Genomic DNA, 12,794 nt, shown 5'->3' with positions numbered 1-12,794 from the left:
GTTGAGTTTGTCCATCACACCAACTCTCGTAGCTTGAAGACATCTCGAAACTCTTAATATATGAACTTATCGTTTGCGAACTGTGTCACATTTTACTAATCTGTCGTTCTACTGACATCTATCGGTGCAATGTCACTATGCAGTGACATTCCACGGCAGAAAGGCATTTCTAAACTGAAAAACCTTAAGAGAGAAGCAATCAATGGTTAATCAAACGCGCTTACCAAATCTAGGGTCACCATTTCATAAAAGGTTTTTTTGGCAACTGAAAATCATGCCAGCCCTGGAAGACTTTAAATTTGTTGGACAAACGAACATAGGCTTTGTGAAATAAATTTCATACGCTGTCAACAATAATCTCGCAGACGTTCACAGTACTTTCCCTCTGTGGCCGAGACTATCGATGACTATCGATGACCAGGCGAGACAATCACTTTGCTAATTCTGTGTCGCTGTCATTTCACCACTCGGCATATTACATAATTTACTATTTTTCAATAATTGGACATACCGGAACTTGAAATTAACATTCGATGAGCAAGTGTAAAGGGTCCAGCACTAAGCAATTGCTCAACAATAGTGCACTATCGTCTCGCAGCTTAATTCTTATCGATGTTCATTGTGTTGACTTGTTTGATTGCGGGAGTCCAGGCGCATCCTGGACACTCCCACGGCTCGGAAATGGCTTTGCATTCAGATGTAAATGGATTTTTGGAAAAGTACATTTTTCCATTTAGCGCTCGCTACAATGCATTATTAGCCACTCTGTACATCTCTGCCGCACCATGCATTATTGTCACTGTGATTCCTGCTTTTAGGAAAGCTAAGAAAAACCGGCTTCTGTCACTTCTGATGACTTTTGCTTTCGGCACCCTAATAGGCGATCTGTTTCTGCACTTGTTCCCCAGTATCTTCACAAGTAGCGCTTCTCAATCTCCTTATTTGGATTTGCAACAGCTAAGTCGTTTAACAGATCGATTCGAGGCCGACTGGCCCCAACTTGCGAACAAACTCGATGGCGAAAATCCTATCGTCAAAGTCAGAAAAGCTCTCTCAATGGCTGTCGCTAGCATCGGGCCTCTAGAAGACCAAAAAAGTCACACGGATCCGATTGCTGTGCGAACCATTATTGTAGGGTTTCTTGTTTTCTGCGGGTTTCTTCTTTTCATGGGTATCGATAAATGCTTCAAAATAGCTGGGTTTGGCACGAACCATGGTCCTAATGACGACCACGGGTTTGGACACTCTCATTCGCATGTTTTGCCTAATCTAGAGGTTCTAGAGGAGGACACTTCAGCGGCGACGGGTTCTTCGTACCAGCGCACGGAAGAACACGAAGCAACTCACAGACACGCTAGTGACGCCGCTCAAAAAGCTGATGAAAAGACTGTTTTAGCTACTGTTGAAAAGACTACTCATAGTCCTACCAACACATCTTTGCAAACCTCCGCTTACCTCACGGTAGCTTCTGCGTTTGCTCACAACATAACGGACGGTTTTGCGCTCGCCTCATCCTTTTACAAGTCCCGTACTACAGGAGTGGTCACCACCGTTGCTGTTCTGACTCACGAGATACCACATGAGCTTGGAGATTTTGCTATTTTACTGGGATCAGGCATTCCATTTAGCAAGGCTCTCGGGTTGCACGCCGTAGGCGTTATTGGAGCTCTACTCGGCACATTTTTTGGATGCTTAGCCAACGAAATGGCTGTTGTTGCGAATTCAAAAATCCCGGCATTTGAACGCGCTGCATGGGATATTTCTCTATCCGATATAATGCTTCCGCTGACCGCTGGGGGGTTGCTATTCATTTCTACAGTTGGATTAGTTCCCGAGCTTCTCAGAAACAGTGCAACAAGCAAAAGAGACGAGGTTAAGAACAGTTTATTGCAATTGGCAAGTATTCTTGCCGGTTTCGCGCTCATGGCATGGATGAAATTCATAGAGTAGAATTTCGTCAGCTTGAAAAAAAAATACGAGAACATAGTTGAGAACAAAAATTCAGCATTGAAGTTCAATCCCGATGGACTTGAAACCCACTTTTCGTTCGCCAACTCGGACGATGATAATTTGATGTGGACAGTGTCATTTTGTTTCTTGTTCGTGCCAAAACAAAATCATTTTTTCGTTGTTTAAACGAGAAATAAAGGGAGAGTGGAGTCTGGACACACACATCCGTCTCACAACTCTCCATTCTAAGATTCCATCGTTCGCTTCAGCCAGCCACTTCCAGGGAATACCAGACCTCCTCAGTTCACCGACGACGTTACGCCAACTGTCACTATGTCCTTTCCTGTCGCCGATTTTACAAGGTTTGAAGGGGCATCTCTGAAATCAACACGCTACAAGAGGACGCGCATCACAAGAAAAGGATCCAAACACCAACATCTAATAAGAAAGCTCAATTTACTGCTTTCAGTTATTTGTAACAACCCTGTTCAACAAATCTTCAGATGTCGACTTATGCTCTAAGGATTCCAGAATACGCTTTAAGCGAATACTCGCACAACGACAAAGTTGTGATTACAGGAAGTTTCGACAATTGGGAACACAAAAGGTACCGTTTGAGCTTCGACGATAGTGAGAAATGCTACAATGTGACGATTCCAAGCGGGAAATCAGATCGCATAATTTTCAAGGTATGGCTCTGGTGCATGTTATTCTTTGTTTTTTTGAATGGTTGTGGAACTAAAGGTTAAAGTGTTTCGGGCTATGTTTTCAAGAAAAGAGGTAATACGAACCGTCAAGTTACAAGTACAGACTGTTCCACTAGCTGAGTTCCATACCATTCTTGGTCCGAAGGTAATCATATTTCCGTGGTTTTTTTTTTTCTTTGAGTCGCCCTTTTTACTGACATTCGAAGCACAGTTTGTGATAAATGATAAAGAATGGGTTAGTCTGCCCTATTTCGAGACCCAGACTGATAGCAGAGGTCTGGTCAACAATGTGTTGCGTTGGGACGATTACACGGAAAACTGTCTCGACAACGTGACTATCTCCAGTGCCGTGGCTGGAGCAACGCAAGCAAACCCTGACAGTGCCAAATCAGGTCTCGCTCATCGTGCAGCAGGCCCTGGACCCAAATCCACAACACAACCCTCTCCCGTCGAACACGACTACATTCATGTTTCTTCTCAAGATGAATTGAGCAGTACAGAAAATCTCGATCTGAATTCCCGTGATAGCTACAATTCCAATTATGAACCGCTGGTGTCGAATGCGTCCCATGAGTCGGCCAAATCGAATCAAGGATCGCCTCCTGCGTCGCAGAAACGACTTCAATCGCTCGTGTCGGTTGTCAAACGTGTAAAAATGTATTGGAGTGGTTGAAGACCTCTTAAAAGGGCAATTTTTTTCGTCAATTTCAGCTGACTACAAGGCCCAGCCCCTTTCTTGGAGTATATGAAGGCAGAATTCCGGTTCTAATTCATTTTTTCTTTCTATCTGGTACGTTCGCTGTCGCAGATCCGGAGTTTTTCTTTGCTAGAGATTTTCTTTTTGATTCAATGTGTAGCATGTAATTCAGTGCTTACAGGTCAAGCAATCATTGATGATACATAATGTCGTATAATTCCTTGGATAGGTTTGCCTAATGGCATGAACATTTGCATTGTACTGTGACTACACTACTGGCGCGTATAGATAGAGAAAGACCTCAATATAACGAGATTGCTAAATTTCATCACATGACTATGATTTTATATAGCTTTGTACGTTTGTGACATTTAAGCATTACGTATATAACGATGACGATAATATCTCATTAAACGCGTGAACTGCAAGTAATGCTAAAGAAGTAACGCGTTAACCATCAGTTTAACCAAGCTGGATTACCGCGAACATCATAACGACCACTACGATCCAGGCTGTTAGCTAACGATGGCTGACATTCGTAGATCAACTCGGATACGCGACAAGTCTTCAAAGACGGACGACGATGAGGATCATGAGGACTCCACCGGTTTAGTTCTCATGGATGAAGATGTTGATCTGGCCATTGGCTCAACAGACGGCTCCGAAAGCGATGAAGATTCGCGAGGAACAGACGAGGAATATGAAGAACCTGCCTCGAAGAAACGCAAACGTGTGCCCAGCGAAAAAACTGACCGGACTGGTGCTCCACGAGGGACGAAAAGAGCGAAAGCGCCAAACGTGGGTCGAGACAAAAACTCCAAAAAAAGCAGAAACGCGTTTCTTGAAAGACAGCAGGGCTTTGAAGCAACGGAGTTGTTCCAAATCATGGCGCACTCTGAAGATTTTTCGGTCGAAGAGCTCGCAAACGAATGGCTTGAGTTGTATTCAGAAAACAGAAACAAAGCTCTCCAAAACTTTATCAACTTCTTGCTCAATTGCTGCGGCTCTTTGGTCCAGGTTCAGGAACATGACATTGTCTCTAACGAGACCGCCAACGAGACAGTGGCTGAAATTCAACTGCAGTTTCAACAACAAGAATTGCACGAATCACATCTACTTATGAGCAAAAACAACAAGAGACGCGCAAAATGTAAACCGCTGTACGAAAACTTCCTGGAATTTACCCACAAGCTGCTGGAGCTGGCTCATGAACGCGGCCTTTTGGCCGAAAACTCAGGCGAATCCGATGAAAGACAACCAACAGGCCAGTCTCTGATTTTAGACCTCCTAACTTGGCTATCATCATTGGCAGTGAGTAAAATCAGATGTCTACGGCACGTTGCAACATTGTGTATGTACAATTTTCAGGACTATTTGACAGCGTTGAGCGTATCCTTGGAAAATGATTACTTGGTAAAACTGAGAAGACAGCTAGCCATGGAACAAAAAAAGAAGAGAGCCAACCCGAAGACGGCCGAAAAACTAGAATCTACAATAGTGGAAATCCAGGACACGAAATCAGTAGTAGCAAATTGCATCGACAACACCATTAAACTGTCTTTTATCCATCGCTTCAAGGATGTGGACGAGGCTATACGAACTGACTCCGTAATTCATCTTGCCATATGGCTCGAGAATTACCCAGAGTACTTCATGAAAGTAACGTTTCTGAAGTATTTTGGCTGGTTACTATCCGATCTTTCACCAGCGGTTCGATTGCAAGTCGTTAAAGTAATACTGGAAATTGTCAAGTTCGACAACAAACGTAAAAAACACAAAGTTGGTAGCACAGCCTTGCGGCAATTTTTCGAGAGGTTCAAACAAAGGATAGTTGAGATTGCTTTGAAGGACGTCGACACGCAAGTTCGCATTGCCGCAATACAAGTGCTGACGCAGATCAACTCTCTAGGTTATCTCGAAGATAGCGAAGTTTCCAAGATCTCAAGTATGATATTCAATGGCCGCAAAATTGACGCCTCTTCGGCAGCTAGAGACGCCAAATTATTGGCATCCGTGGCAAAATTCTTCGCAGCGGTGCAAAACGATAAGCTAGAAATTCTACTCGAGTCACATTCATTTCCTAACAAGTCTAGTTCGTTGCGGCCTCAAGATATTATTGAAACCGGGTTCTTCATTAAATCGTTGCTCGATTCGTTCTCAAGCTATCTGAACGAACGTGAAGAAGATATTCCTTTTCAAAACCGCCCAGATCTACTTTTTCAGGCCGCGGAGTTCCTGGAACCGTATTTTGGGCAGTTGACAACATCCCTGTGCGAGATCCTGGTGTATGATGCATGTTTTGATGGCTTTGACAATGTTGAAGACGCAGAGACTGGCGAGAAAGTACTTCTCTTGCCCTGTGATGAGAACAGCATTACTCAATATGTGATTGTTCTAGGTGGTTTGTGCCATGGCGGCGGCAAAAAGAACTCTAAAAAATCTGAAACCACCATGGCGGCTATGAGTTACCTCCCAAAACTGTTTAGTACATTGCCGCTCCATTCTAGTGTCGTGATGCAACAGGTTTTCAAGATTTACACTTTATTCACATTCGAGGAATGGGTCGCAGCGCACCAAGAGTCTGAATTTCAAAAAGTTACTGACGTAATTGTCAAAACGTTTGACAGGATGCAGCTTTCAAAGGAGAAAGATGATATAACCCGCTCGTCTTTCGCAGATGTGATGCAATTCCATAAAGACTTGGGACTACCTCAAGTCATCGACGGCTGGAAAAACCAACTGGAACAGTTGCGTGCATCATTCCAGGTGTTTTTGCAGACAAAAGCTGATGGCTATAACGGCGAGGGCATAAACAATTTACTACTAGCAGCCCATGAGACGTATCTCAATAAGCTAGTGTTGCTAGGTAAAATACTGCAACTTGATATCAGTTCGGAGCTGATGAATGAATATTTCGGAAAAATTGTGAACAGAGTTCCTAAGAGCTTGGAACTGTTAAGACATGACACGATTAAGGCCATAGACTTTAGGTTCGTGACTTTAGCCGTCACATGGAATTTGCAACGCTGGTTCGAAATCTTGCAAAATGGAACGGACGCAACGCCATTCTCTTCGAGTCCACTTCAAACGGCCTTAGTCGTCATAGAACAGCTTAGTACCAACCTAGTTGCATTGTCAAGTAGCGAAGTGGAGAATATTCGCGATTGTCTGAACATCATATTCAAGCTTTGCGATGTATTGTTCGACTGCCTCACCGCATTCAAGATGTTCGAGTTGAACATCCCCAACAAAGATTACGAATGGCAGCGAGCGATAGACCACGACTACCACTTGGTAATACACCCTCAAATGCCGCAAATATTTCTCGATGCTTTCCTGTATTTGGAAGGGTTACGGGCGAAAGAACTTGGCGTACAGCTTGACCGATTTGATGACGAGGATGTCAACCTCAACGATATAGTTGATGACAACGTGGACGACGTTGAGCAAGAACTCAATCTGTTTGCTGTGAAGCTCAAAAGCTTGCTAACTTTGGGGCTACTGGACGATACTCGAATTGAAAGCCGCATAGCTTTAAACAAAGGTGTTCTGGGCCCTAATTTTGAATCTATCGCTAACGATACCGCTTTCACCGCAAATCAAGCGCCTAAGCGGCACCTGGTTTCTGCAAACCACGAACACCAGATCTTCGATGACCAGCATGATCGGGATAAAAGTCGCAATCACCCGGCACTTACATCTTCCATCCCACCAAATCGATTGGAAACAAGAGAGAGTAGCTCAGAATACCTATGATGCTTCAGGCGCTACATTTAGGTCGACTGGGGCTTTCCGAGATACCATCGTCGAAGCATGTCTCGTGGTACGAACGCGACCGAATAAATACCATTCGATATTCCTTTAATACAACACTGTTGCTCGGTAAAATTGGCCCAATCCCAACATAAAGCTCAGAAATTATCAGGTCGCAAGCCTTGAAACCTTGAATTTAGGTTGAACTGATGTCTTTGATTTCAAAATTCGTGTTTACGGTGGCATTGTTGCAAATTTTGCATTCTGGCTTTTCCAGCCATGAGTTTGTTACAATGAAGCAGCGTTTGGCTGCTAATAGCGATCTTGACCTTGATGCTTTGTTCCTTCCGAGAGACGTACAAATCGAAGCCTTTTGTGGGGTTGTCCTGCTAGCGCTGTCCATTTTCTTGTCATTTGGAAAACAAGAATTTTTGCCGTTGTCAGGAAAGCTCAAATTGCTGAAGCAGGACGGTGTATTGCAAGAGATTAGTATAAACAAGGCTACAAATGCCAAAAACTTGGCGGGAAGCAACCCATATGGCGAAATCACAAATTTGCCCAGCTTTGTCGATATACACGCAAAAAGGGCCGAGGTCAGACGGTGGAGAGAAGAACAAATCCAGTCGAAAGCGTAAGCGTTTTGGAGAGTGACAATCTTGGCCTAAACCCAAAATTGAAAAAAAACTCAAAAGTCAACCCATTGTATGCCTTCTTCTTCTGGCTCGTTTGCGTGGAGGGACTGAATACGGTCTGTCTACCTTTCTGTATAGAAGGGATTGCTCCCACCTGCCGCTGTCTGAGAATGGGATCCCTCCAATCTGCTATTGTGAGTTTCTGAAGGTGGCCGTTGCTCATCCACGACCGATGCTCGTGGTGGCATTTTTCGAAGCGGACTGTCATGGCTGTCTCTGGGCAACGCCGTCGACAATTCATTGGTGCTGCGGTTGTAAGCTGCACCACCAGAAGCACGGTGAAGATTACGCTGCTGGGTTTTGAGCTCCCGTTGTAGCCTGGACTCTTCTAGTTCCGCTTCGAGGTCCGCTACGTCCTCTGCTGTCAGACCAAGTGTAGAAGGTTGCCGTCTAATCATTTCAACTATATACAGATGCTAAACTACAGTTCGATCAACCTTGACATATAGGTAGCTTGTTCCACTCCTGGGTTTTTCAACTCTTTTCACTGCTGTAAGGTACAAACAATTTACGATTGTCCATCACATGGGGTAAACCTAAGAGAATGTAGTTCTGAGCATTTTGGCATTTTCAAGAAATAGGAGCCTTGTTGGCGCAATCGGTAGCGCGTATGACTCTTAATCATAAGGTTAGGGGTTCGAGCCCCCTACAGGGCTTATTTTTTGGAAGTTCTTTTGAACTATGACAAAATGACACTGTAACTAACTTTTTTCCGGACATTTAGTCCATTGAAGTATAACGCTTTTTTTTCGGACCACGTCCATGACGAAAGACAGCACATCATTCGCCAGACTCGAAATTGTTGAAATCACGGTTTTTCTGGTATAAAAATGACCAGAAGCGCTATAAACTAGCTGAAAAGACGAGCATATAGCATGGAATTTACTTTACTCGAAAACACCAGCAGAAGCCCCTCTTATTCTCTCAATTACTCACTTTTCAAGCACAAAGAGTTCTGTCGTCATTTTCAATCGTAGAGCGTATATTAGACATAGACTTATATTATAAAGCTGTTGAACTAAAAAATTTATAGAAACTCGACAAAACCAGCAAAAAAACTCCAGCACGGCACAACAACCGTCCAGCGTACTGTAACTGTTTGTGCTGGACTCGCATCCTAAAGTCTATTCATCACAGCATGGACCCACCAACAGCTCAAAACACCATACCGGAAGGTGCTACCTGTAGAATTTGCAGAGGAGAGCACAGTACAGATCAACCACTCTTCCATCCATGCAAATGCCGTGGATCGATCAAATATATCCATGAGAACTGTTTAATGGAGTGGGTGGCTTCTAAAAATGTCGATCTGTCACGTCCCGGATCAGAAATGAAATGTGATATATGCCATTTTCCGATTCAACTCACCACAGTGTACGATGAAGATACCCCAGACAGAGTACCCTTAACCCTCATATTCCGCACGACCTTGGGCGTACTTTGGCGACAGACGCAATATGTGATGTGCATTGCATTGGCTGCATCGTTATTGGTCCTTGGGATACCTTTAACATGGAATGTGCTAGGAAAGTTGATAGCCACGATGCTGCATGGCGGCAAACTGCCGATACCAGACTCATTTTGGAAGAGCATAATATTTGGTTTTGACTATGAAGAGACCGGAACTGTCACGAAAACGGATATCGTGGTTCAGATTCTCAAAAATTATAGGTTTTCCGTTACACAAATCGTGTTCGTGGCCGTAATTCACATCGCATTATATTTCCAATACGACATGGTAGTAAGGGAAACTATATTCAACAAGATGGTCTACCACAAAATCGGGCCCCGTTTCAGTAAAGAAGAGCTCATGACTGAAAAGCTTAAGCAGCAATTTCCAGGGATGGACGAAAATACTATTCACCATATAGTGCAACTAATGAAAACCCGAGAAAGAGCAGTTGCAACCCAACCAGAAGTGCCAGCCACGGAACATGGCCATCGCGATGATAATGACAATGAAAATAGAAACGAAAACGGTCATGACTATGAAACCAATGGCGAGAATGTTAACATCCATCGACTAAGAAACAGAAACAGCTCGTCCATTAGATCCAACGACCATCACGATGATGAGGATGCAGAGGAAGATGAAGAGGATGCCGACTATAACCCCAGCGATACGTTGTCCTCTCAGAGCTCAGAGTTGTCAGAAGACTCCAGCGATCAAGCAATAGATGATAACGAACGTCAGGAACTTCTGGAACCAGCTGATCCTATGAATCTGTTCAGGCAGCGTCGAGCAGCGAATGAATTTGATGAATTGTTGCAAGCCCAACAAGCACAGGTTCCCGAGGGACAGCCCAATGATTTCATTTTCATGGACCTACAAAATGAAGCTGCTGGTGGTGGAGCTGCCGATGGAGTGGATCCTGACGAAGTTTTGAATCAGCAAGATGGACCGGCCGTGCTCGGTCTGCATCTCAAGTTTGGAAACTTACCTTTCTACTATCTTGCTGCCAGCGTGTTTCTTGCGTTGTACCTGTTCTTGGCCTATGCAATTCCAACGATTGTGGGAAATCTACTTTTGACAGTTTATGCTGCCTTTTTTTCATACGTTTTTCAGGCCCTCACACAAGCCTTCAAGGCCGCCAATCTGCCACTACTCTTGGCGAAAGTGACTAGAGAGATGCCTTTTCATGCAGAATTGGCAGTGCGTTTGCTGTCATCCGCACGTTCTTACTTTGTCACTCTGCATATGAAATACATCAATTACAATAACACGAACTCGACTGTCGCACAATCTGTGCCCGCTTTCGTCACCTATTGCACATTTCTCAGTTTAATTTCATTAAGCTGTAGCTTCCTCAGTAGAGGATTTGGGATTAACAATGGTATGAAAAATCCTACGAGGCGTTTTATTTTTCAACTTTTCTTCGCCATAAGATGCTCTCTCAAAGTTTTTCTCTTATTTGCCATCGAGCTTGTCGGTTTTCCTGTCCTTGCAGGTTCTATGATCGACTTCGCCCTCATAAGTCCCTGTTTGAAACCACATCGTTCTCTATTTTACGTCGGTAGCCTCAATTTGTGGGCACCGACGATCTGGGTATTTTATTGGAGCATTGGAACGCTCTATATGTTTTGGTTCGCTAAATACGTGGGCATGATTCGGAACTACATCATAAGACCGGGTGTTCTGTTTTTCATTAGATCCTCGGATGATCCAAATATCAGAATTCTTCATGACAGCCTGATACACCCTATGAGAATTCAGTTTTCAAGACTCGTGTTGTCCATGGGAATTTATGCAATGTTCATTATTTTCGGGTTTGGATTTCACACTAGGGTACTATTCCCATACGTCTTTCATTCAAAAGTTCTGCCTTTCGCAGATGAGGATAACTTTTTCGTCTGTTTCAATGTCCTCATGGTGTTGAACTCTAACTTTTTGGTAGATTTTGGCAAGACCTTCAAACTTTACGTCAGACAATATTGGATTAGAGTGTTCGACCTTTGTTGCGGGAAACTTCGCCTGTCATCTTTCATTTTGGACAAAGACGTTTCGACAGAGAGAGGTTATGTGGTGTATCGCAATGCCTTCTACCGATATTTCCTATCCAAAAAAGCAAGATGGTCTAATGCAAACCTGTATGTCGACCCGAAAACGCCATCTGTGGCCCAAGAGTTATTCAAAACCCAGAAAGATGTACACGCGTTTTTCATACCAAATGGTGTGCTAATGCGCGTTCCAGCCAATGATATAATATCCCGCAATTACGTGCAGACACTGTTTGTACCTGTCACGAAAGACAACAAACTATTAAAATCGCTTGATATTGAATCGATCAGAGAGAGAAACAAGGAAATGATAGGGGAGTTTGGACATTTGGACGATCAGAGTACGGAGTTTGATGCTTATACGCTTGTGTACACTCCTCCCAACTTTCGCTTCAGGTATTCAGCTCTGATCGCTCTAATATGGCTGTTCGCCTCACTGCTGTGCATTTCTCTGGCTCTCATTTTCAATTTTGCTGGAAGGATATCTTTACTAGTCACTATGGCACCTTTGATGCAATTGAGTCCTATCCGAAACTTCTTTGCCAGATACAGTGATCTGACCGCAGTTGGTCTCTTTCCAATGATTATAGGTTCATTGATCTGCATAGTCAGTCTTGAATTCTATCAAGAATTCAGGATTTCAAAATTTGTTCAGCAAGGGCACATTGTCGAACTCGGAGAGCGCGCAGCTGACGATGATCCAGAGATTGGAGTTGGTGATCAAATGCCGCAGCACCATGCTGCTGCTGTCAACCGTGATGTGGCGCCACAGGAGCCATTTTTCGAGAGGGCGCACTGGCAAAGAATATTGCTTTCGTGCTTGATTGGAGTGGTTGGTGCAACCAAACATTTAATTGTCCTTGATTACAATTATTCCACTGTTATGATGGCTTTCAAGCTGTTTTACAAAGAAGGGCCCCCGATAGTAATCAAGCCACGCTTTTTGTTGATGGATCCTATACCAAACCTTAATCAGTTCAAATCGCCTGAGATGATAGTCTATGCCATCATTTTTCTGGTAAGTTTCATGAAGGACCAAATAGCATTTTTCTCCTACCTAGTTCGGGACAGACAAGACGACACGAACCGCCAATTGAAAACAATGCTTTATGACCTGGTGGCTGAGTGCTTGCTAACCACAGGTTTAATCATTCCGCTGCAATTGCTCGTGTGCACACTAGAATACTGGCTTTCCGATTCCCATTTCGAGTCTCCATTAAATGTCTTTTATTTCCTGATATGGACCAGAAGTTTGATTTCTCACTCGCAGGTTTCATGGAGCGTCTTTCAAGTACTATTCTTCGCCGTTTCCCCATTGATATGCGGAGCTTACTACTTAGCTGGCATCGTTAGGAGTTTCTATGCCTTTGTGCAAAGATCAGCCGCAATCACGAAAGAAGAGGTGTACGGTAGGGGACGAACTCTAACAAACTTTCTGGATGCAGCAGATACCTAGCTCGACTTGAGTGGCAGTGGTATGCATAGCTTTTCATTATC

The 12,794-nt window shown here is 43.8% G+C and overlaps 6 protein-coding genes and 1 non-coding gene across 7 annotated transcripts; 6 read left to right on the top strand and 1 right to left on the bottom strand.

Moving 5' to 3' along the window:
* Window positions 1-612: 612 nt before the first annotated feature.
* On the top strand, window positions 613-1,950 carry YKE4 (LALA0S01e15302g1_1; the record flags this gene model as incomplete). The annotated part of the gene is made up of 1 exon (XM_022774808.1): window positions 613-1,950. The coding sequence occupies one exon, from the start codon at window positions 613-615 to the stop codon at window positions 1,948-1,950; it is 1,338 nt and encodes a 445-aa protein (XP_022626869.1).
* A 503-nt stretch (window positions 1,951-2,453) lies between these two features.
* ATG45 (LALA0S01e15280g1_1) lies at window positions 2,454-3,330 on the top strand (the record flags this gene model as incomplete). The annotated part of the gene is made up of 2 exons (XM_022774807.1): window positions 2,454-2,639; window positions 2,869-3,330. The coding sequence occupies 2 exons, from the start codon at window positions 2,454-2,456 to the stop codon at window positions 3,328-3,330; spliced, it is 648 nt and encodes a 215-aa protein (XP_022626868.1).
* A 549-nt stretch (window positions 3,331-3,879) lies between these two features.
* Window positions 3,880-7,110, top strand: IRR1 (LALA0S01e15258g1_1; the record flags this gene model as incomplete). Its single annotated transcript, XM_022774806.1, has 1 exon — window positions 3,880-7,110. One exon carries the CDS (start codon window positions 3,880-3,882, stop codon window positions 7,108-7,110), a length of 3,231 nt encoding a protein of 1,076 aa, XP_022626867.1.
* Window positions 7,111-7,316: 206 nt separating this feature from the next.
* On the top strand, window positions 7,317-7,742 carry EMC5 (LALA0S01e15236g1_1; the record flags this gene model as incomplete). Its single annotated transcript, XM_022774805.1, has 1 exon — window positions 7,317-7,742. The coding sequence occupies one exon, from the start codon at window positions 7,317-7,319 to the stop codon at window positions 7,740-7,742; it is 426 nt and encodes a 141-aa protein (XP_022626866.1).
* Window positions 7,743-7,861: 119 nt separating this feature from the next.
* Window positions 7,862-8,197, bottom strand: CDC26 (LALA0S01e15214g1_1; the record flags this gene model as incomplete). Its single annotated transcript, XM_022774804.1, has 1 exon — window positions 7,862-8,197. The coding sequence occupies one exon, from the start codon at window positions 8,195-8,197 to the stop codon at window positions 7,862-7,864; it is 336 nt and encodes a 111-aa protein (XP_022626865.1).
* Window positions 8,198-8,382: 185 nt separating this feature from the next.
* On the top strand, window positions 8,383-8,455 carry LALA0_S01e15192r. The gene has a single exon. It is a non-coding gene; the product is annotated as a tRNA-Lys (tRNA).
* Window positions 8,456-8,937: 482 nt separating this feature from the next.
* SSM4 (LALA0S01e15170g1_1) lies at window positions 8,938-12,753 on the top strand (the record flags this gene model as incomplete). Its single annotated transcript, XM_022774803.1, has 1 exon — window positions 8,938-12,753. The coding sequence occupies one exon, from the start codon at window positions 8,938-8,940 to the stop codon at window positions 12,751-12,753; it is 3,816 nt and encodes a 1,271-aa protein (XP_022626864.1).
* Window positions 12,754-12,794: the final 41 nt, after the last annotated feature.

This window comes from Lachancea lanzarotensis, scaffold LALA0S01, assembly GCF_000938715.1.
Source record: "Lachancea lanzarotensis genome assembly LALA0, scaffold LALA0S01, whole genome shotgun sequence".
In the NCBI taxonomy this organism is placed as follows: Eukaryota; Fungi; Ascomycota; class Saccharomycetes; order Saccharomycetales; family Saccharomycetaceae; genus Lachancea; species Lachancea lanzarotensis.
Note: the sequence above shows the minus strand (reverse complement) of the source record. Positions and strands in the feature narration are given on the sequence as shown.